The 23,911-nt window shown below is 42.9% G+C and overlaps 1 protein-coding gene and 1 pseudogene across 1 annotated transcript; one reads left to right on the top strand and one right to left on the bottom strand.

Annotated features, from left to right (window-relative positions):
• Nucleotides 1-2,420: 2,420 nt before the first annotated feature.
• atp6v0b (ATPase H+ transporting V0 subunit b) lies at nt 2,421-8,936 on the top strand. The gene is made up of 8 exons (XM_076144839.1): nt 2,421-2,686; nt 3,572-3,620; nt 4,162-4,245; nt 5,916-5,993; nt 6,140-6,209; nt 6,362-6,413; nt 6,733-6,923; nt 7,047-8,936. Exons 1-8 carry the CDS (start codon nt 2,602-2,604, stop codon nt 7,071-7,073), a joined length of 636 nt encoding a protein of 211 aa, XP_076000954.1. The 5' UTR covers nt 2,421-2,601; the 3' UTR covers nt 7,074-8,936.
• On the bottom strand, nt 4,525-5,038 carry LOC142994147 (E3 ubiquitin-protein ligase RBX1 pseudogene; annotated as a pseudogene).
• Nucleotides 8,937-23,911: the final 14,975 nt, after the last annotated feature.

Raw genomic sequence — 23,911 nt, 5'->3', positions numbered from 1 at the left:
TCTTCACTGCTTTGAGGTACTTTATGGACTATATGCACGAACATTCACAGAGACAAAGGCCTTGGCACTATTGATATGGGGACCTGTGCCTTGAATAAGTGCTGATCGTTTAGGACAATAAAGTAAAAGGATGTGTTTTAAGCTGCATTCATTACACTGATGTCGATAGGGTCACTTCTAAAACAAAAGCAATATTCTGTTTCTATGTTGTGGTTAATCGTCCGTTGGTCCAGCGGGCACAGAACGTCTGCATGATGACATCGTGTGAATTCAAAGTAATTCGCATTTTGGATGCCTTAGGGTGCTTCAGTCGGTTCACTTTACAAATAAACAAGAGCCAAATCACTCAGCAGTGTGTGGTGTTCAGTTTCTCATTTCAAGGCAGTGTGTTATGTGTGTTTGGACCAGAGTTTCATCAGGTAAGTTCACATTTTGGACACATCCAGTATAATTTCCCCTGAACCACCATATCCCCACTTCTTTTCATGAAGAAGGGATGTCATGGTAGCATTTGAGTAATTAGTAAACAATCTAAAGCGGTGGTTCTCAATGTTTTATAAACCAAGTTCCATCTCTGAGCAAAGCAAAACATATTCATACATATACATATACACCTCGCCAACTAACATGCATGCACAGATAAATGTACACACATACAGTACATAGTGTTTTCTGTTATCTCAGTGTTTAAATCAACACCACATTTTCAATAGCATAACGTAATCATACACATTTAGTGCCTGAAAGGGAAGAGAATAAATTCAGAATTTTTTCACAAATGGCTTTCACAAACAGACTGTATTGATATAAATTATCCGTAATCTTTTTATTTTGGTGTGTACATGTGATAGCCACACAGCAGATTAGTCACTACCACATGTTGCTCTGCGAAGGGAAAGCTTACAGTGAGCTTGTCTTCGATACAAATGCAGCCAGAGCTACGGTGTCTTTGTCTTCTGTCCAATGACTCTGACTCAAAGTGTAAATACAAGCATTTGCGAAAGACACAGATTAATCCCAAAGAAAAGCTTTATTTTTACCCGGTCAGCAGTGTGTGTGTGTGTGTGTGTGTTGTGTGTGTGTGTGTGTGTGTGTGTGTGTGTGTGTGTGTGTGTGTGTGTGTGTGTGTGTGTGTGTGTGTGTATTTTATTAGTTTCGGGAAGGTAATTTGTCCAGGAGATTACATCCCCATTGACATCAGACATTATTTAGTGACGGGGTCACTTTAATAGCCTGAGAGAAGATACTGCAGTATTTTCTTATTGGAAACATTGACCCAGCGGACATTAAAGGTGGTGTTCATATCTGTCTGACTGATCTTTTTTCTGTTAAACACATTACTACATAGGGTCAGGGCTAATGCATCGTACAATTTGAATGCAAAATATTTGAATTCATCATTAATGCAGAGGAATTCTGATCATGAGAAACAGAAACCTGGGTCCTGAGTTCATGATTACCTTATTCATGACAAAACTCTGGTTGAAGCTTTGATGAATTATGCATTGATGATGATGCTGGATATACTGTTTATAGTTGCTTATTTGAAGAACCAATCTTCAAACATTCAACGTCTAACTATTATGGAACAAAGGAAAATAGATTAAAGGAGGTCTGTATGCTAATACATTTTTTATATTGTTGATAAAATACAGATAATAAACTGTGTAGAGATGACAAGGCCTGCTTTGATGTGTATCTGATGCACTGATCATGTTTGAAGCATCTTAAACATATCAAACCAATGTGGTTTATACGTGGTTAATAAGGGGTTAGGGTGACATTTTACTTGCTGTGTGCCACAACTGGAAAATACTTTCTACTTTTTTCACCACTTTTCTTTTAATTTGGAATCCCAGTTTCCGCAGAAGCCATGAAGTCAAGGGGAACGTGAAAGTAGTCTTAGAGCACCGCTTAGTGGCGAGACCTGGTTACTGCTGTAAAATCTCATGAAGTATTTGCGGCTATTATTGTCATCTCTCAATTGCAAAAATTCTCATCAGTAGAGTTTTTACCTGTAACATAGGTTTGGTTCGATCGATTAATGCTTTCTTCACCTCTTTCTGGAGGTCCTTAGGTCCTGATGCCTACAAATGATACAAGGTGCTGTTTATCAAAGGCTTTTTAATTTTGAACAACTGCAAGGGTGGCACCTAGCGTCCATAACGAGAACTGCAACGACGCGCTCAGAAGAATGCTGCGTTCAGGGCCGCATTCGGTTCCTGTATTTACGCGTAGGCCATAATAACACCTTTTAACATATTATTTGATCCTGCAAAAATCTAAATCCAAATAATTCGTTTGCAGTACCTAAATAATAAGTGTGCCTTTTGGGTAAAACGTCGTTGCCTCTTACTAGTTTAAACAAAAAGACAAAGAAATAAATACACGTAACCGGTAGCAGCCCTCAAGTCTTCGGTCACATGCTAGTCAAGCAGGATCAGCTGACACAGACCATCTTCCCCTTTCTGTCCGCTTCGGCTTTCCTCCTCCTTCGACATTGCTTACATTTATTTCGAGTTTGGGGATTTTTAACGGCGTCAAATTTAATATTTGAGCCTTAAATATCCCACTCGTATCCACACAAACCCCACTGGATAGATGCTGTTGGAGTGGATGATGAACGGACACGCTATCCTTTACACGGGGGTCACTTTGGCCTTCTGGAGCACCATATTAATCGTCGGTAAGGTGAAATTTACCCTGGAAATTCGGTCAGAACTATATCAAATGCAGTACGTCAATAAAACATAATTTATTCCGTGTGTGTGCATCCGTAGTTGTTCGTTCTTCAGCTCGTTCTTGTGGCGTTCGGCATTTCTGTGTTTGACAGCTGACACTGTTGTGGGATCTGGCTAATTCCTGGGTGTAGCGTAGCTGCGGCTGATTCCTTCTTGTTGCTAACATTTCATCACGACTCGGAATGTAAAGCTCAGTTTTAGCCAAGCGAAACTCCAATGACACACTTGTGCAGTTAATGAAATGTTCATGAGTATATCCTAGACATATATCGTTCGATCTCGAAATGGTCGCGAAGCTAACGTTAGCCTTAGGTTTCCTAGTCAGCATCTGAGCTCATCTCAGACTTGTGTATTCTAATGTGAACCTCATCATGGTGGGATCGGTTTTGTAAGAGCTGCAATGTGTTAATGAACTGTTTTCTTAGTGTATGTGTGCGTGTAGACTGGGTTTAATGGTCAGGAACAGGAACATGTTGCAGGTCTCACGTGAGGGTGAGATGTCACACACAGGCTATAACTTCAGTGTGTGAGTGTGTTTTGTGTGTGCCTCTGACTGTATGGAACAAGCTGTTTCAGGAATGTCCAGGAATAGGATGCATGGATTAATATGTTTCCATGCCACAGATAAACAAATTAGAGTCGAACATGAATGCCAGAATGTATTCAGATTAGCATTTTCCATGTTCTCACCCATGTTATTGTCAGATTGGATGGATAGTTTAGATTATATATACTTTAACTGACAGCAAAACCCCAGAAAGAGAGTACAGATGTGCAGCACAAGGCATTGAAGCAAGCATAATGTTCCCTATGATGTTTTGTGTCTGCAGGTATCTGTTATACCATTTTTGACCTTGGTTTCCGCTTCGATGTGGCATGGTAAGTAGTCCCAACACAAACCTACTGTTAACTGCACCTAAACAAGAATGTAAACCATCATTTGGACTTGATGGCATTCGAATATTGGCCGTAGTCACTTTCCTTCAATCTCCTAAACAGATGTTGTTGTGATTGTCTGTCAGAAGCCAAAAACAGCAATGAAACTGCCAGTTGCCATCTTCAGCACTATGATGTAATCCCCTCTGACGGCCCACAGTGTCAGAATGTACTATATTATGTCTATAATATTTAACTGTGTAATATAACCATAATACTTTGGTTGCGTCCTTCCACATCACCCAGCAGAGCTTTCAAGTTGCTTTATGTGGGCTGATTCAACATTTCTGAGTTAAAAGTCAATCTAATTAAGTGTTTGGATGCAACCAATCACCAACTCCCGTTTGTGTTTTGCTGTTAACCAATTATAATCTAGTTCATCGAATTGAAAAGGATGTTGTGGTTATTTCTGATTGAATCTGTCAGTCTAGGAGTACAAGCATGAGTTTGCGGTGTGTGTTGATGAGTTTGTGTTTGCTGGCAGGTTCCTGACGGAGACTTCCCCTTTCATGTGGGCCAATCTGGGCATTGGTCTGGCCATCTCTCTGTCGGTGGTGGGCGCCGCCTGGTGAGTGCAGGACCAGGACGCAGAGACGCAGACATCTGACAATACTGTGTTTGACGTGTTAAGGCTGCACATTTGATCTCGTCTGTCAAACTACCAAACTACCAAACAACCATTTCACACGCTACATTACCGCCCTGTCATCTTTTCAGTAAGGTTTGGTACGTTTTCTGAAAAGACACAAAATCCAGCCATCGATCGATCTGTCCTGCAGCCGGCTTCATATCTTTTAAGAACAAGTGGATCAATAGTTATTGTGACTCGAGGAAACTTGTTGGGGAGGGAAGGAAACACTTTATTATCTTCTGCTGCACCAGATTGAAGCAGAAGGATTAAAAGATGTTTCACTTCTGTTTTGACAGATATTCACGTCTATTTTAGTACGAACAACATCACAACAACTCTGTCGAATAAGTTAAAAGTAGGGTTTACAAGCAGGAGAGCAGTGAAGAGCGGGTCCGCAACCTTCCAGCTAGTGTCCATACTTCTGAAAGTCCCACTCCGTGTTGTCCAGAGGGCAGACCCCCCTGGTCTTCAGCCAGCGGGAGATGCAGTGGAAGTGGAAAGTGTGATTGCAGACGCCCACGGCGATGGTGCAGTCGTCAGAGGTGATGGAGATCTGGCTGGCCTGACACTGAATGCACAGATCCATGATGTGGTTCCGGCAGATGGCGCAGTGGTCCGCCACGATGTTCCAGGACCACAGCGCCACTGCGTTCCACTTCTTTAACTCAAACAGGTCCTGGCTTCCACCGTTTTTGCCGCCCGGTGGGTCTTCATCCGATGCTGCTGCCATCTTCGCAAAATGACCAAGTCCAATGTCAAACTGGGCCGCTTTACAACAGCGTCAGAGGCCAAAGCTACTTAAATAGACGAGAATGATGCCATCGAACTTACAAAGTGATGTCATCTGAGCAGGTAAAAAATGATGTCATACTTACGATAGGCTTGGTGTCCTTTTGACATGACAACGCTGACATCACGGTGACATCACGTCCGCTCTATGCCCCCTTTTGAGGCAAAGTCTGACTGCTGTCGAGCTCTTGAGGTATTTCAAGGGACAGAGGCACAGAACCACTTTGTGCTCCTCAGATATTCTTTGTATTTTTCTTTTCTTTTCATTTATTAATGCTACGGTCCTTTGACAGCCTCCAGTTTTCTCATTTCCCACTTAAGCCCTTTTCGCTGGAGTGCAGATGGCGTCGTAGAATCATTTCCTCTTTTCTTTCAACACTCTGGAAAGAACATTATTTGTAATAGTGGTGGTGGAAAATCCTACAATTAAACACAATTGGAACATAGTTTACTCTCCATTCTCTATTATTCTCTTGTAATTCCCCTTATGCTGGACTTTAACCTGTGGCATCTGCGTAGAGTATCCAAACACCTTAACGCCGTGTAGCTGGACAACATCTCCTGCCCTCTAATGCTTCATTTTGAAACCTCGGCTGCTTTTCGTTCCGCTCCATTCCATCTCATTTAGTTTCAACTTTTACACTTTTCTGCCAGTGTGACCAAATGAATCTCCTATCAACCTCCAGTGTTGCACTCAACAGCAAGTGATGAAGTGATCAACCCCAGGTCACCTCTGGTTCTTTAACAGCACGTTTAGGTGCGTTAGATGTTTGTCCTTGTATACGCCAACGATGAATGATCTTGTTTTTGTTTTGCAGGGGAATCTACATCACTGGATCGAGCATTATTGGCGGCGGCGTCAAGGCTCCGAGAATCAAAACCAAGAACTTGGTCAGGTAGGATCACTGAGGAATGAAATTGTTGAATCGTGCTGTCGCCTAATTTGAAGGCACTAGAATTCCAGTTTGCCCTAGCAGCAGTTTTCAGCCGTAACTCAATAGTCAATCCCTTTCTCTCTCTCCCACCTCCTTCATCTCTCCAGCATCATCTTCTGTGAAGCCGTAGCCATCTATGGAATCATCATGGCTATCGTCATCAGCAACTTGGCTGAGGTGAGCAAACGTGCCTCTTTTTTTTTTCTCTCTCTCTCTCTTAACGACGCCTCACAGGACCGGCCGTAAGCTTCGCATCATATGGATCACAAAGAAGTTTAATGTCATTTTATACAATTGAGTCTTTAAAAATAACGAGGGATCTCTTGTAGAACTTCAAAGGAACAACCCCGGAGAGCATCGGCGCGAGGAACTACCAGGCCGGTGAGTGGAAACGCACAGTAAAGACGAATCGTAAACGCACGCCAAGGCTGATATAAACTTCACCGCAATTACAACTTTGAGAACATTCGAAGCGACGGTTGAGCTCGTGCTCTTAAACCGCTGTGTGTGTCGTATTTATAGATTAAATATTAGGATAGATTTAGTAAGGTGTATGTATCAAAAAAGGCATAAAAAGATGTTGAAAATGAACTCTAGAACATCATCCACTCTCTGTGTGTGTGAAAACCCTGGCAGTGCGGTGTGTGTTTGTGTGTCCTGCCTAACACAAATATGACTCATACGCTTCCTGTCTCGATAGGTTACTCCATGTTCGGAGCCGGCCTGACCGTGGGCTTCTCCAACCTCTTCTGCGGCATCTGTGTGGGCATCGTGGGCAGCGGCGCCGCGCTGGCAGACGCCCAGAACGCCAGCCTGTTCGTGAAGATCCTCATCGTGGAGATCTTCGGCAGCGCCATCGGCCTGTTCGGCGTCATCGTAGCCATCCTGCAGGTGAACGAGTCGGGCCGGACGTTGGGTTTATAGTTTTTTGTCTTTATCCCAATGCTTCTTAAACACAAATCTCACCTGCCTGCATTTATAATTCTGTATCTTTCCTCCCCTTCTCCTTTTTAGACATCGAAAGTAAAGATGGGAGACTAGAAGATTCATCTACAAGCTGGAGAAGATAAGAGAGACACTGCTGGAAAAAATGGATTATTGTGTAAATACAGCATAAATTATTTAAATGTCTGTTTTTTTGGCCTGGGATTGTTTTTAACTATCATTTGCTGAAGAGTGTTAAGAGTGTAAGAGTCACCGGTGTGTTCTGCAGCAGAAAGCAGCTGCAGTATCAAACGATCACAATAACACAAACGTTAATGGAAGTTGTGACGTTTTGGGTCGTCGCTCGGTGCAGCAAATCATTCCTCTGACCGCTCTTTGTAAATGACGAGTTAAAAGATCACACTAGAGTATTTGAAACTTCTCGTGTGTGTGTGTGTGTGCGTGCGTGCGTGCGTGTGTATATGCAGAATACATGGTGATGATTCCTTTTTTGTCGATTCTTTCCCGTGAAGCATGAGGGTGTTTACCTTTGTACGTACTGTAGCCTGGTCTGTCAGAGTTCACTTGTTTGTGTTTTTATGCGTTTGTCATTGCTTTTTGAAGAAGTTAAGTGGTCCTTATCCGCACAGTGGCTCAAACACAGTATTCGTCAGATGAGCGGTGATGTAGAGTAGTTTTCCCAAATGTGAGGACTGATCTGGAAGCACCGGTGATGTCGCACGGGAGACAGACAGACAGACAGACAGACACGCAGACGGACGGACAGAGTTGGCTCAGCTGACAAATCCATCAAGTGCCCCGCCCAACCTCCACTTAAAATATTCTTATTATCCCTTTCATTCTAAAATACGGCTCAGAGCTCCGCTGCCAATAAACTTTATGGCGCTGAGATCATCTCCATTCTAAGCCCATTAGCACCTCGGATCATAGCTGCCAACCAGACCTCCCTTGGACCCGCTCTATTTCAGTCTCCCCCCTCGCCCCCCCCAATGTTCCGAGTTCAGTTGTGGATGGTTTTAATTCGACACATTCTGGATAAAGGCCTCGATAAATCGCTCCCCACTGTTTTAGGAAATCTGCTCGCAAATACCTAGAAAGACCAAATCATATTTTCTGTAAAGGCACCATTATTTCTGTAGATAAACCTTATATTTTAAACTTAAGAACCCCTCCTTCACACCTGCCCAGTAAGATTTACAGGATCTTACTTAATCCCAGGTGGTCTGATACTCAAAACCGTTAAAGGGTTCTTCACTCGTTGAACATTCTGACTTATTTTGTTTTGAACTTCTGTGTGTTCCGTCCTTGTCTTCTTACATTAATTTCTAACATTCCTTAAAATCTAAATGTGTGACAGAAATTGAAAACATCCAGTGGAGTCTTTATCTCAAAGCGGTCATCAGTAATGTTGTGACTTAGTCTCTGAACCATCCGGACATTTTGCTGACAGTAGCATAAGTTGCGACACACATACATGCAACATGTAGTCTTACCGTGTGACGACGTGTTTACACTTTTTGTTCCTCATTCACCATGCCAGCTCATGTTTTTCAGATGACAGACCATGGCTGATCGTGAATTGTCTCCAAATCTATGTAGTTTTTCCCCCTTTAACCCCCCCCTCTTGTAAAGTTCTATGAAAGAGAATATACAGTACATAGCGTCACGTTTCTGGCAGTGTATCCTTGGGATTGTCTTGAGTATATTTTCAAAAGGTGTCTTCACTGGAAATGAATCTTGAGTCGATGTAAAGGTTTTACAATTAAACCCTAATTTAAACTCGGGTGAGATCCTTTTTGGGTAAACCTGGCTCTGTACTCAACCCCGGGCTTCAGTGACTGTAGTTGGTACTGTGTGTATAAATTGTTGATGTGATGGTGATTGTGTATAATAACAAAAACTGATCTTCCCTCTGGCTTCATCATGTTCCTTAAAAAATAAAATGTTCCAATCAAGATATTTACCGTGTGCCTGCTGTGATTGCCTTTATCCACTAGAGGGAGCTGGAAACCACAATATCTTTGTTCCTTCTTAAACTGAGGGAGACCTTTGACACTGAAAACTCAGCTGTGGGAACATCTGATGTACACACACACCTCCTTTAACTATTCAGTATATAAATGTGTTGACAGGTGTTGCTGCTCCCCGTTCGTGTAGAAAATATCATAATGAAGGTAGCAGCTGGGAATCCCGCTGAGCCGTTTCAAGGTACAGCGACATCTTTGCAATTATTGAAAGAAAAACACCACCAAATTGGTTGCTGTGTGTTTACATGTAAAGAGCTGTGGACAACAACTCCAACTACGTCATGAATATGTTCTGATGCAATTAAATATAGGCTTAAATTGGTAACTTTATCAGGAAACAGTTCAGGTTCAGTTAAGAAATACAAACATTGTAATGACTGGAACTAAATATCTATCAATTTACCAATGACAATGTTGTAATTCCTAATTTATATCTACCACACAAAGGATTGATCCACGGAAATGTGTTTGTCAACAACGACAAATGAGCAATTAAGGCACTAATGGGCTAAACTCGGGGGCAGCCATATGAAAATCACAGCAAACGTAAATAAAATGTAAATACAAGACCACTAAAACATCAAAACGTGAATATAAAACCTTGTAGGATGTGAAATGAAGGCTTTTTGACATTCCGAACTCACTTAATTAAGTCAGAATGTGGGTTTGCATCTTTCTTTTACCAGACCTCATTGTAACAGCTGAGCAGAATAAATAAAAAAAAAAAAACATTTGTGTACCATCCGGGCTTCCGTAGGCAGCAGAGCGCAAGAACCTGCTGCCTGCCTCAGCCTGGGAGCATCCTCTCCCTCTCCCTCTCTCCCTCTCCCTTCCTCTGCTTCATCCCGTCCACATCAAAACACAAAAAAACGAGATGAGAACCGAGAGGATCGCGTTTCAGCACTCGGCACAACAACGTTACGGGTCACGATAGCCATTTGGCGAGCGTAATGCTGCACTACTGCGAGCTACAGAGCAGGACAACGGGCTGATGTCTGTCTGCTGAGAAAGCGAAAGGGATATAGTTCTCCTCAGCTGAGAGCGTCTGGCTTTCGGCGTTTTTACTCACAAATTACCGCAACGTTTGTGCCGGATCGGACGTGAATTATCGCCGATTTAGATTTTTGATTTTTCCTTTTTCTTTTGCTCGGCTGATGCGAATTGCTTCAGTGATGCTCCGGCCAAGGGGACGCATGGAGAGAAGTGTGGAGCATCAACATCAAGGTAGGCATCCGCTCTCAGGGACGCATACTTTCATTCAACATCCACGCTTCCCTTTGTTTCCATCCAGCCTCCGTGCGTTCGTCGTGCAACCTCTTGCTCTTCTTCTACTCTGAATACGCCTGAAAAATGATCGCATGTGCCGCATCCACCTCCCTTTATTGTGCATTTCCACGCACTAACAGCGTCTTTTACACCCGCCGTGGTAGCGTCCCTCTGCCTCTCTGCAACGCTCCTCCATATGAACCAGCTCAGCCTATAGAAAAGGGTTTAGGAATTGTGTTGAGAGCCTTCGAGCTTTATTTTTGCAGCTTTTAAATCCACTTTCCTGCTAGATTTGCCAGGAATTGTGGGATTCATCTTCCCATGTGAGATGCAGGTGTGTACAGTACATCTTGTCAGTCTATTGTGTCTGAGGCCATTCTAATGTAAAGGGGTCTAGTAAGAGCAAATACTTCCAGTGTGCACAGCCAGCACTGCACTGGGGAAATGAGAGATGAGGAGGAGGCGGAGGAAGGGGGAGAGAATGGGCTATAACCTAACCAAGCATTTACACAGAAGCCCTGTAATCCAATCTGACATCTCGCTCATTTGTGGCACAGTATCTGACTGCAGGGCTGCTGCTGTAGAGCCCAAAGCAGCGAGTGGACTGGAACTGGCTTCTTTTTTTGCCAGAAGTAAGTTGTCCATCACACAGAGTGGGATCTGGACCCCAGAATAAGACGGCTGGAGTCTGGTTCAGCTGTGCTTTGAATCTTATTGGATGCATATTGTGTTTTTGTGTCGTTTCCGAGGCTGCATTTGCACTGAACTACATTTGAATTGGGATACCCATACTGAAAGTTCAGGCAAAGATCTCAAGGGTTAGGCCTTTTATATACATTCAACACACACACGCATACACACACACATCTCACTCCTCTTTCATATAGTCACAATCGGATTAGTTCAGTCACAAAAGAGTAATACCCCTTTGAATTCAGCTCAGTGGATGTGGCAGAATCATCCATTGCGCTGCGATGTGCATTTTTTACAGAAGCAGATGTGAGTGCTTCCCTGCTGTGTGTGTGTGTGTGTGTGTGTGTGTGTAAATCGGTATCCCAAAGTGCACGTCTCCATTCATTCAAGTTCAGTGTTGTGCTGCATTACCGTGGAAGCCTCTGCTTCCACCGGAGCCATCTGCTGTGAGAGGCTGCTGTGTGTTATCTCTGCCCAGAGGCCTATCACGCAGCAGAGAGTGCAGGTTAGGAAGTCAGGTGGTTTTGATTGCAGGTGGCAGTGTCATCAGGTTGTCCTTCGAGTGGACGCTCACCGGGTCAGACTCCAGCAAAGGACTTGTTTCTTTTCCTCACTGAAGTTTCCTGACAAAGGAATGAGGTCGTTTCGCTCCAGGGTTTTGCCAATTTGCACAAATAAGTTAGTCAGTTTAGGAGTAAAAGCTTGTTTTTGTGATGGTTTCTATTTTATTTCACTCTGATCAGCAGCTATAAAAGCAGAATGATGATGATGATCTGTTAGGAAAGACAAGAAATAAAGCAGTGAAGTGCACATCAGATTTCTTTTTTTGATGAGATCATTGCTCTCACTGGTCCGTCTTGATAGTCAGAGCAGTCGCTGATGGCTCTCGTGTTGGGTTTTGTTGTCATGGGAACAAACCAGGCCAGACCTGAGTAACCAAGGGGCAAGTTCAGAAAAGGACACGTGTGTGTGTGTGTGTGTGTGTGTGTGTGTGTGTGTGTGTGTGTGTGTGTGTGTGTGTGTGTGTGTGTGTGTGTGTGTGTGTGTGTGGATGTACGGTATGTTTATAATTGCTGTTAATTAAATTTTTTCATTTTTTTGGGATTCAGCACTACTCTTCTTCTCTAAAATTGAAAATATCTTGCTCTTTCAGGAATGATAGGAACTTGTCTTATCAGTCATTAGAGTAAAGTGACCCTCACCGACCCTTAGCAGCTGACCGGGTGTCAGAGTTGAGGAAACGTAGGCGCAAAGATTCACTCGCTATCTGCAGTTGAAATCAAACAGCTTCTGGCTTCCGGCCATGTTTGAAGGTATTTGGCATTCAGCTCTTTGCTCTTTGCTCTGTAGCGCAGCAAGGAGCCCCTCAGTGACCAGCAGGGTTACGCAATTTTATCTAACACACTATTTCATATGAATCAAATTGAAGGTTTAAACTGGTAGTCGTTGAACTGAAACTTGGCCTCATTTACACATGTACACTACTTCCTGAAGCGATGACCTCACTCTGCTTTCGAGATTTTAACAAGAGAGCTCTCATTACTGTCATCAAACACAACCAGGCTGAGATCCTGTAGTTAAATTGTGAGCCCTTCAGTCATGTTACTTGGCATCTATCTTGGGTTTAGACTTACTTTTACTTTTTGAATCAACCTGATGATACACAGCTTGTTCCTTTGCACTCAAAGTAAACAACAACTGTTTTTCCCAGCTCTAGCCATTCTCCAGTAGAGTAAGAAATAAATAAGATCCAAGGAAACAAGTTGATTAAATCCCACAGCCATTGAAAACATAATTGGACAGTACTGTCCCAGAGCCTAATGCCCTAATGATGTTTTAAGCCAAAAAATAGACACTCATTTAAATAAACTGCTAAAACTCCGCACCAAATCCTCATCTGGCTCCCACTACCCACAATCCCTCTCCCAGCAAGCCCTTCCTTCCGTCGCCGCACTTCATTTATTCCTTTGCTCATTTGCCAAATGAGCAGCTGGATCACAGAGAGAGAGGCAGAGAGAGAAGGAGATGATGACGACGATGAGGCCACGCGGGTTCAAGTCTATGGATTGTAGTCGCAGACGGGACTTAGTTGTATTTGCATAATGCTAGTGTGGGCCGCATGCTGGGAAATGGCAGACATAACAAAAGACGAGAAACTCCTCCAATGGCTCAACAGTTGGCGCCTGACAACTTGATAATACGCTCCTGGCGTTGTCAAATACTTATTTCACGCCGGGTCGTCTCATTTGGTGTTTTTTGCCATTTTCTTCTTCCTCTCTGTTTCTTGTCAAGCATGTCAGGGAAAACAAATTCACAAAAACACATGAAGCTGAAGGAGCGGGACCACCTACCAACCTTTAACACAAACGGTGCCGCCGCTTGGCTTTGATAGGAGAGAGCAGAGAGGCGATGTGATATCAGAGCCCTGAGCAGTGCAACCTTCTTGAGATCAGAGAGAGGCAGAGAGGCGGTTAAATATGGTGAGGAGCTGAGCTGAGGAAGAGCTGAGCAGGCGGAGCAGCGGTGGAGGTTTTTGCTCTGATTCGTTCTGTCTTTTCCTCGCTGTTCCTCTGCCCCGTTTTGTTCCGTTTCACTCCTCAGGCTCTTTTCATGGCTTCGTCTGCACTGTCATGATTTTGTTTTCTTTCAAGCTAAACACACACACACACACACACACACACACACACACACACACACACACACACACACACACACACACACACACACACACACACACACACACACACACACACACAATGCTCAGCAAAGCCTGCCAGATTAAATTTGCAAGTCACAAGAATCAATTTATACTCCAGCAGTATTAAAATGGATTTCTTGATCGGATGCAACCAAGGATTGTTTTGATTATCATCCTCTTCATCCTTTATTCATCTGGGTTAGTCTCTGGTTTGCTGCTATCTTGACTTGATCTCCCTTTTGCTGGAGCAACCTTGTCCAGATAGCAGCAGCAGACTTTTCTCCCCTTTTCGTTTCCCCCCTATTTCTTCCCCCCTTTTTTCTCTTGCCTCAGCCCATGATGTGTGTTATGGTGGAACGCTGTCAGGAGCTCATCATACTAGCAACACTGATGTCATTCGAGTCTCCACTGTTACACTGTCTCGTCATTTCAACATATCTTTGCTGGCTGTGTGAAAATATTCAGCAAAAAAAGAGACAGTAATGAATAATAGAAAGTTACAGTGAAATAAACAGGAATGGAGGAGATGAAATATACAGGAGAAATCATTTAGATTAATCTAAAAGGACCAAAACAATCAATCAGAATGTTTTGTTCATTCATTTTCTCTAAGTAGATAAAGTGACTTATTTCATTTGGATTGACAGACGGACAGATCCACAAAGCTGTCTTCTTCTTCCTCTTCTTCTTCTCTTCCTCTTTGCCGGCGTGTGGATAAATCAGTGTTTGACATTAAGTTGGTCATCGATCGAACGTCCTGTCATCTCGTCTCGTCTCCTCGTCTGTGCATTTGTAAGCAAAGGACAAATGACAGCGAGCCAGCGCAGCGTCGCTCTCACTCTCTCTCTCCTGCACTGTTACTAGAATCAAAGCGTAGTCAATCCATCATGTGTGACGGCGCTCCATGCACTGCATCATTGTCAAATTAATTGCAGAAGTTTAAACCGCCGAAGTGTTACTCTGTGTACATTTTAATTTAAAAAAAGGAAGACGATGGACGACAGCTTCCAACAACTCAGCTATTTCAGTGTTGAGAGTTTTTTAGTGGGACTCCCGTCTGTCTCTGACCCTTTAATCCTCGGCCTTGGAGGGATTTTGGCAGTTGTACGGGATGAAAACGGACTCGGAATGAGCAGCAGGAATGTGAAATAAGCTGCATGAAGTCATAAGGTTCACCTTTTTAGTGCCTTACTTCAAATAACTCCTATAAATGTGCTAATTTTGGGCGATGGAGCACTAAATCGGAGAGAAATCAGCTGTGTTGCAGCACTGAGAGACTGATAGTGCGACAGATTGTGAGCTCGGGGCTTGTATTTTTGAGATGATAGTTGCCTCAAGGTGTGCCTGTCACTATAACTGATGATGTTTTACAAAGCGTTACTGTTCATTGGTTCACACAACACATGTAGTTCATTTGAACTACAGGTGTGCAGGCCTACGTTATTGAAGTACCGCTGCAGTTACCAGGCTTTGAATTGTTTTCTTATGAATGTTAGTAACAGTTAATGTGGCTTAATATTGAAATACCTGCTCCAGTCAGTTTACAAACAGTGAGAGGTCAGCGTTGTGTTGGAGTGGAGGACTGAAGAGGGGCTGATTCATACACGGGGAGACGTAATGTGTCTCAGTGAGGCTCCGCACAGAGAGATTGAAGCTCAGTCACTGGAAAAATAATCATGGCTTCAAGGCTTCAGTGTTGTTGTCAGAGGATCCAACGGTTTAAGTGGTAAATAGCATATTAGCGCTCTAATATAGACGAGATCATATTGGACTTTCATGGTGTGAATATAGAGGCCCCAGCTTGTTGCAGCTGTCATGAATAAACTAGGAGATGCAGTGTTGATTAAGGTTTGCAGTTCAGATCCCACAGTGTTGAAAGATATGAAACGTTGTTGTGGTTGCATACATGGAAAAGCTTAAGAAACGGTAATACACAAGACATCTATTCAAAGCTTAAAGTAATGTTTGAATACACACATCGGTTAAATCATAATGGTACACATGGATCATAATGGACGTTCATGGTCAGATAAGTTTGGTCAGTTTATGAGCTCGCGATTGAGTCGTTATTAATCCCACGCTGTGCTGAGACGGATCACCTCCACTGCCTCATTTTGTCACAGGAGGGGATCTTCACCTCCTTCCATCATTGTCCTGCTTCTTAGTGCCATGACCCAGATCCTCCACAATAGCAGTGTTGTTCTCTCTCTCTCCCTCTCTCTCTCTCTCTCTCTCTCTCTCTCTCTCTCTCTCTGCCTGTCTCCGTTTCTGCTCCTTCTCCATTTTCATGCTAGAACTCATTGGTTTTTACCGTCAGCAGGAGGTTATAAGCTTCAGTAGGCATCTGACAAGACTGCGTTTGTCTTTGTAGTGATGTCATGGGTTGACTTTGACAGTACTATTACTTAAGTGTCACGTTGTTATGCAACACAAAGGAAAAACACAAATGCCATAGGCGTTAACATTTTTCTATGCTTAAAAATAAAATGTCTGCAACCGGATTTGAAACAGACAAGTAAGAGGATTTATTATGCTTTTTGCTGGATTTTAGGCTGGTTAACAGCAACGTTTTTCAAGCCAAATGTACAATAAAAGGGTTATTCTCAACTTATGAGTGACTGTCAAATCAATTATGATTTGTAACAGTGGGAACATTTTGTTTGTTTGTAGTAATGAGTCAGTCATCAGCAAAGAAAAGCAGTATAATGTGATTAAGTGATTAAGTGTGGTACTATTCTTCTTTCTTTACTATTGCTAATCCAAAAGTTGACGTGTGTCCATCCTGCTGTGTGCGAGTTGGTATATGAGGGATGAACTTGCCCACAGAAAGATGCTGGAGCAAGGCGAGAGCTCTGAGGCGCCATACTTTCAATGAAGCGTGGATAATGCATTTTTGATGAGACAGAGAAGGCTGTCTTGTGTGCTAAGACGCAAGAGGCCTGGGACTCTAGAGTGAGGGAGGTTGAAGGAGTGAAGGAGGAGTTGCTCTGGTCTTCATCCAAATAAAGATTTAGTTTTAGTTTTTTTTATTACACCAAGACGTACTTCAGAGCAATATCAAGTAGAGTCTCAATAGCAAACACTATGTTTTTGTGGGAGCATCATCAAATATAAGCCACACATGGGGCTGATGTTTGCAGTCAGATTCCTCTTCTCCCTCCTGCATGAGTTGGGTTGGTGAAGATGAATATATATGAAATTAACAGAATAAGCCTCGTTGCCTGCGGTTCTGTGGAGAACATCTGCTGAAGCAAAACACAGAGCTAGAGACTCAGCATACTGTGTGTGTGTGTGTGTGTGTGTGTGTGTGTGTGTGTGTGTGTGTGTGTGTGTGTGTGTGTGTGTGTCTATGCACTATATATAAGTGTTTGTTGTTGAGAAAGAACAGGCTTCTGGCTTCTGCTCTGTTGCATTAAGACCATATTATAAATGATCAATGATGATGTCACTAACAGGGCGCCGTCCTGTTTACAGACCCTATTTTTATTTTATTTAATGCACTCAGCTTTCTAATAAGAAACGGAACATAAATAAAATAAGGGATATAAATGAATATATAGAAGACTGGCCCCAGGCAGTACAACTGTACTATCTACAAACATCTCCTCTGCAATGCGTCCCTCTGCTATTACACACTTCCAGTTTTTGCATCTGCACCTGATTCTCGGGCAGAAGATCCATCTTTCACTCCTCTTACCATCCGTCCATGTCTTTGATCTTCTCCCTGCATTGGCAGCCTGTCAGTGGTTAGTGACACAGGCATGTCCTTGAGCAGAACGACCCGCCTTAAAAGCTTGCACGTCTTCATGTCCACTCAGAACTAAATTAAGAACTGCTTTACCCAGAGGAGGACTTCTGTGCTCTGTCTACTTGATAGAATTTGTCTATTATAAGATAAGTTATAGACTATAAAATGTTAAAGATCCATCTATATGAATCATATGCCATTTATAGAACAAGATGAAGAGTCCCCAGGATTGGAAAACTTAAGTTCCCTCTGGATCTCCCCTGTCCTCATAAATGGATGGATGGGCTTACACCTTCATGTTTGTGTCCACAGTTTTGGGTAGTTTTCCATCTTCGTCAAAGGTCTTGAGATCTCACTTCTGCAATTTCCCTGTGTACAAAAACAAAGCTGAACATTTAGTATTTAAAATGACAGCTGTCTGTCTGTTCGTGCAGATAATTCACCAATCAAAAGTCCTGCAAGCTTCAACCAGCAGTTCCAGTATCCAGGAGTAGGAGCTTAACATTATATACAGAGTATAAAATGTGTCTTGGTTCTTTGATGGAAACAACTGAAAATTCCGGAATATCCAAAACATGACGAGAAACGGCTTCCTAAAGAGGCACGACTGATTTCCTCCAAGCGCCGGTGCTGCTGTCCCGTATCTTACCATGGAAATAATAGCTGTCAAAGTAACGCAGTGTTGGAATCGAATAATACTGCAGCACATGGTGTGTGTAATGGTACCTGTAAAAGTGTGTTGTGTTACCTGGCTGAGACTTACACTTACTCCCTGAGAGAAGCTGAGGAAACAGCAGCATGAACATAACAGTCACACTCGAGGTGTTTTTAACTGTGATTGTACAGACAGCAAAGGGATCCATAAAGAAATGCAGTAAAAAAGCGTTCACAGTCAGAACTCGGGGTAGCAGAACTACATTGCACAGTTGTAATAAATCAATTTACTCAATCGTGTAAATGATCCATCATCTCATATTCGGCATAAGCATTCATCTCATGCATTGCCTTAACTGCCCTCTTAAGCCGATTAAGCAACAAGTCATGTATATTTGTAGAACAATGGAATCCAATTAATCCCATCCGCTGACTGATATTGCAGCTTTTGTTTCCTTGAGATTCCTCGAGTTCACGACCAAATGAATCTGAGCCGCAATGCAAACGGGGCGGACTGAAGTTGGAACTCCTCAGGCTTGGTACTGACTCTTTGCTCCGACGTTTGAGATAAACTCAATCTGCAAAGTGTCTAATTTCAGAGAACACGGCACAAATAATGTCTGAGAGTGTCTGAGAATATAACGTGCTCCCCCTCATGGCCAGTGGAGGTTGTTATGATAAAGAGGATAATTGTGATAACGTAAATGTGTGGTAAGAAAAGAGCAGAACAGTGATATTGAGCATCATTGCACCAGGAAGACACGACATTCACCCACTACTCTGACCTTTCAGTAAGTGGCAGGCTTGAGTATTGCGCAACAGCAGCACAAGTAAATAAATCTATATTTTGTGTATTAATACCTTCCATCAATTCCTTCCATCCATCCATTTTATATGTGCACCTGCTTTATGACATTTCATACCCTGTACCAACCGAGTTTCAGAGTAAAAGCCCCCACTTAGTCACAGTCTACGTCTCCAGCAGCAGCATATGCATTGCTTAGACTGGATGAATTATGTACCCTCACAAATTACCAGGCCGCCACCCGTCTGCTCATAAAACTTTTATGATGCCGATGTTGTAGACATTCTGCTTTAGCTGGCACTTCCTCTTCGAAGTGTGTGTGTGTGTGTGTGTGTGTGTGTATGGTTGTGTTTAGTTTGAAAGCCAGGCATTTATTTCATTTATGTCATAAGTCCAGGAATTAATTATTAAACAAGTACAGTTCTGAAGAGTTCCTTTTAAAGGGTTAGATGTTCACAGCAGTGTTTCAGCTTGCGTTATATGCTGTGGTACAGGCTTATTGCTTTACGTTTAAACACACACACACACTTGTGCACACTATACTTTGTGACAGTTTGGTCTGAACGCACTCACTTCCACTGAGTCATCGTGTTGGCGCTGTCATGTAAATCTTACTTCTATGTTCTGTGGCATTCCACTTCCTCTCAGCTGATGAGCTCCCAGGGTTTCTATGTGCCTGTGTCCTACCCCGCCCATGTACTTGTTGTATGCGTCAGGTACACAGATTTCATGCCTGGTCCAGCCTCTGTCCCTGTCCTTCAACATCCGCTTCACAGATTGTCCACTCTAGGCCTTGTAGATGGTTGAGCACATGCTGATGTCGCGTTTGAGCCTCCACTTGACAAACAGCAGTGCCTCATGCCCATTGTCAATATTTTTAGGGAGACAGTTGACTTCCAATCCTGTTCTCCCCTACTGTTCCACAAGCCCCACAATTCAATGAATACAAATGCCTGAACAACATGCCACTTGTATAGAAGTTATCCACGTACAAATGGTACCCTGTTCCCACAAGTGGCAGACAAATTTACGGTCCTCCCAGAGTCAAAACTCAACCCCTTTCCCCTCTGGATTGGATGGGAGGAGGAGCTTTGCCCTGGTAAATGGAAAAGTTATTGGTGTAACCATTTCGGCTGTGAGCTAGAACAAACATTTTGTATTCCTACTTTGTGGGTTTGTCTCCCATATATTGTTTCATGTGGTGATGACCTTTAGTGGCTACCATGCGTTCATCGATTGAAATGTTTTTGAACAGATGGTAATGGGTCGACATGCCTCCAAGATCTGGTTCTGAAGCGGATTGATGCAAGATAGGGCATCATATTCTGGTGTCCCTTTTCGCTGATCATTGACTCTGTCTTCCTCTGCGTCACTCAAGTGAAGAAGCGACAAGATGGCCTCAAATTTCCAACCGGGCATAACACTGATTGGAAATGGCTGGCAGTGCGGGCGATCTCTTTTCCAGAAGTCTCTCAGCGTTGATGTCCTCGCCAGTCTCATGTAGATCACCAGAGAGAGCAATATGGACAACAGCACAGGATCCAACTCAATTTCTGTTGCTGTCTTCAGCCCCTCCAACCTCCTTCCATCACATGTTTTGGAAACAAAAAAGCTGGAACAGTTCCTAACGATTGTTGTCCTCTTGACTATCAAGCTGTGGTCCAGCTTCTGTCCTCTCTGTGGACACGAGTGAAACTGCTGCGGCAACTCATCCGCATCCTCCTTGGTCATCCACCTGGGCTCCCAACATTCTTCCCTTCATCTTTTTGCTGTAGCTTTGCAGCCATGAGCAGGGGGGTTGGGGGATGGGCAGAGGTTCCAGCAGTTTCACCTGGGGAAGGAGAGTAGGGGGCCAACACTCTTCGTCGCTGAAATGGGATGGAACAAAGAAAATAATCAATATGAAAATCTGAAAAAGTTAGCAGATATTCAATTGTCTGACAAACCGTGTAAAAAAACATAAAACAAGATCAATGGAATGAATATACTTAAATAAGGTAAATGAAGGGACTATTTGTGATTGTGCAGTATAAAGTGCAACAGTTGTGCAAAACGCGATACATGACATAACAGGATATTGATCAGGATACTGCCAATCGATTTTGACCATATTACAGCTTGTTACTGATTTGATCGGGTGATAGAATATAAAAATATAACGTGGAATACTGAAATTAATGATAAATTAGCAATTTAAGTGTTCCGGACCGGGTTTGAACCTTCTTCATCACAATATGTAAGTTCTGAGTCGGAGTCATGCTCTTCCTCTCTTTGTGAAATACTAAATCCTAAAAAGTATTGCACTTTACCAAATTTCCTAAAATCTAATAGAAGGTACGCACTGCAAATTTGAAGAAGAAAAAAATGGTCTGCAGGGATTTTCTCAGAGATCGAATTATGGACACAAATACAATGTTGGATTCTATTTCCGGACACCTTCAGCTTCAAACCCAAAATACAAAGTAGCCTGGTGCGTCTTTGTTTTCACACCGCACAACACAGAGCACAAGCAAAGTGCCATTTGCTTTTGTAAAACTACAGCAGTGATAAATAAGCCCTGCATTGTCATTAACATGTTCATTTGAATCAGATTAAATTACCAGGCATTATATGACAAACAACATTTCATTTGAATTAGTCATAATAACTTTGCGTTTGTGTAACACAGCCACTTCGCCTACCAGATGTTATGTCTTGACACTGAATATCTACCAATACACAATGAGAAGAAATATGTTTTGGTCCTTGAGAACAGCACTGAAACCTGATTAGCAAACTCGACCTGCTCTCAACGTGTTGTTTATTTTCTGGCGTCAAATGTTTTTCAGAGTAAAAAACAAACAGCCTCCTGTCACTCTTACAGTTAGCGGCAATAATCCTGTAGTATAGTAAGTGTTGAGGTTTCCCACTGACAGCGCATTTCACTACGCAAATCTAGAATTGCACAAGAAGGTGTCAGAACCCGTGCAAAACAGGGGGGAAAAAAGTTTACAAAATGTTTGCTTCATCTCTCACTTACAGCGTTCCTCAGACACATTCCTTACACATGCATCTGTCAAGGCGTTCCCCTGCGAGTGTGTCAGCGTTACTGTGTGTGTGTGTGTGTGTGTGTGTGTGTGTGTCTTTTCCCTAAATGTTCACTTCAGATTGTGACAAATGTGCTGCTGTGTCAACAGAAAAGCTAGAAAGTTGCGTGTGCGTGTCTTGTAAATCTGACAGACAACTTTATACTTACCTGACAAGCCCAGAAGAGGGGAACGATGATTAAAACAGCAAAAGGAAACAGGAAGGTGACACTGACATCCAACGTTCCCACTTCGTCTTTACAAAAAGCAAGGAATGACAGTCTGGTTTTGTTTTTGTCTGTGAGTTTTCTGGCGTATCAGAGTTTTGATGATTCTACTCCAATTACGGCAATACACCTTTTTTTTCAAATAGCATGAACACCTTAATTAGACCATAAACTCATCCGTTGCTCTCTCTCTCTCTCTCTCTCTCTCTCTCTCTCTCTCTCTCTCTCTCTCTCTCTCTCTCTCTCTCTCTCTCCCCCTCCCCCTCCCCCTCCCTCGCGGGTTTAATCTGTGGCCCCTGAGCGCGTTCACCCATCCGAGCAAATGGACCCGAGCATCCTGCTTTCTACCTGGAGCCACATCAGCCATCACTACAAACGGTCACACATCAGGGAGCCATTGTCGTAGTAATTCACAGTCTAGCGATTTGCCGTTTTGTCATTATCATATTGTGTCGTATAAAAGTAGTCCCGTTAACACACACTCGTGTTTTCTTTCTGACTCTTTGTCTGTCTTTTCCTTCAACATATTTTCTCTTATTCTGAAGGTTGGTCAACATTTGAAACCCAACAACAATCATATAAAGCACAAACTCTATACTGCAGAATACATCTTTGTGAAACTATTAATTCAGTCTACGTTGAGTAAAGTGGCCTGTATCACATATCTTTGTGTGTGAAGCTGTATTCTGTGTATAAAAAACACATCTGATTTATTTCTGTGTGTGCAAATGGTCCAGTCCAAATGATCGTTGTTGCTGTTAATGTGTTCACGTGCCACATTTCAGCAATTAAAGTGGAATGGGGTCACCTGTGCTTTATTAAAACGCATTAGTGGTGGTGTGTGTTGTGTTATATTTACACGTAATTATCCCAAACAATGAAGGTGTTAAATCCTTACAAATGACACACACACAGGTCAAACTGAACTGGACTGACTCCGCTTCTGGTGGTGTCATTTTACCACTTAAGCGAGTTTTATTTTCACCCCGTGATCGGAGCGTCTGCTGTCCAATGGCATCAGCAGGGAAATGTAATGAGGACGGGAATGAGCAGTTAAATTTCTCTTGATGTGTTTCCATGGCGTTTCGCTCTGGTGTTTATGTCGACGCGACGCAGTGGAGTTCTGTAATGAAAGTTATTGCTGTGGAATTACACCGAGGAGAAAGAGTAAAGGGGTTAAATGAAGCGTCTGTCTGTCGCTGAAGGCCGTCCCGCACTCACTCACTCACTCACTCACTCTTTCTCTCTCTCTCCCTCTCTCTGTCTTTCACTCTCTCTCTCTCTCTCTCTGTCTCTCTCTCTTTCTCTCACTCACTCACTCACTCACTCTTTCTTTCTCTCTGACTCATTCTCTCTCTCTCACTCACTCACTCACTCACTCACTCACTCACTCACTCACTCTCTCTTGTTCTCTCTCTCTCTCACTCACTCACTATCTCTGTCTCTCTCTCTGTCTCACTCTCTTTCTTTTTCTCTCACTCACTCTCTCTTTCTCTCTCTCGCTCACTCACTCTCTCTTTCTCTGTCTCTCTTGTTCTCTCTCTCTCACTCTCTTTCTTCCTCTCTCTCACTCACTCACTCACTCTCTCTTTCTCTCTCTCTAACTCACTCTCTACTTCGCTGAGAGAGAGCGAGAGCGCATGAAAGACTTCCCTTGCAACTTTTTCATTTGCTTTGCTTCAGTCCACTGACCTTTTTCAAGACAAACAAAACAAAACTCACTAAAGTTGCTGTAGAGAGAAATGTCGACA

The sequence above is a fragment of the Genypterus blacodes genome, unplaced genomic scaffold (assembly GCF_046128005.1).
Source record: "Genypterus blacodes isolate CSIRO-AG114 ecotype Tasmania unplaced genomic scaffold, CSIRO-AGI_Gbla_v1 ptg000029l_1, whole genome shotgun sequence".
In the NCBI taxonomy this organism is placed as follows: Eukaryota; Metazoa; Chordata; class Actinopteri; order Ophidiiformes; family Ophidiidae; genus Genypterus; species Genypterus blacodes.
This window is presented reverse-complemented; position numbering and strand designations above follow the sequence as displayed.

Coding starts and splice junctions, on each gene's coding strand:
- atp6v0b (XM_076144839.1), top strand. CDS start 2,602: ATGCTGTTGGAGTGGATGATGAACGGACACGCTATCCTTTACACGGGG. Junction 3,621..4,161: donor TTCCGCTTCGATGTGGCATG/GTAAGTAGTCCC, acceptor GTTTGCTGGCAG/GTTCCTGACGGAGACTTCCC. Junction 6,924..7,046: donor TCATCGTAGCCATCCTGCAG/GTGAACGAGTCG, acceptor TCTCCTTTTTAG/ACATCGAAAGTAAAGATGGG.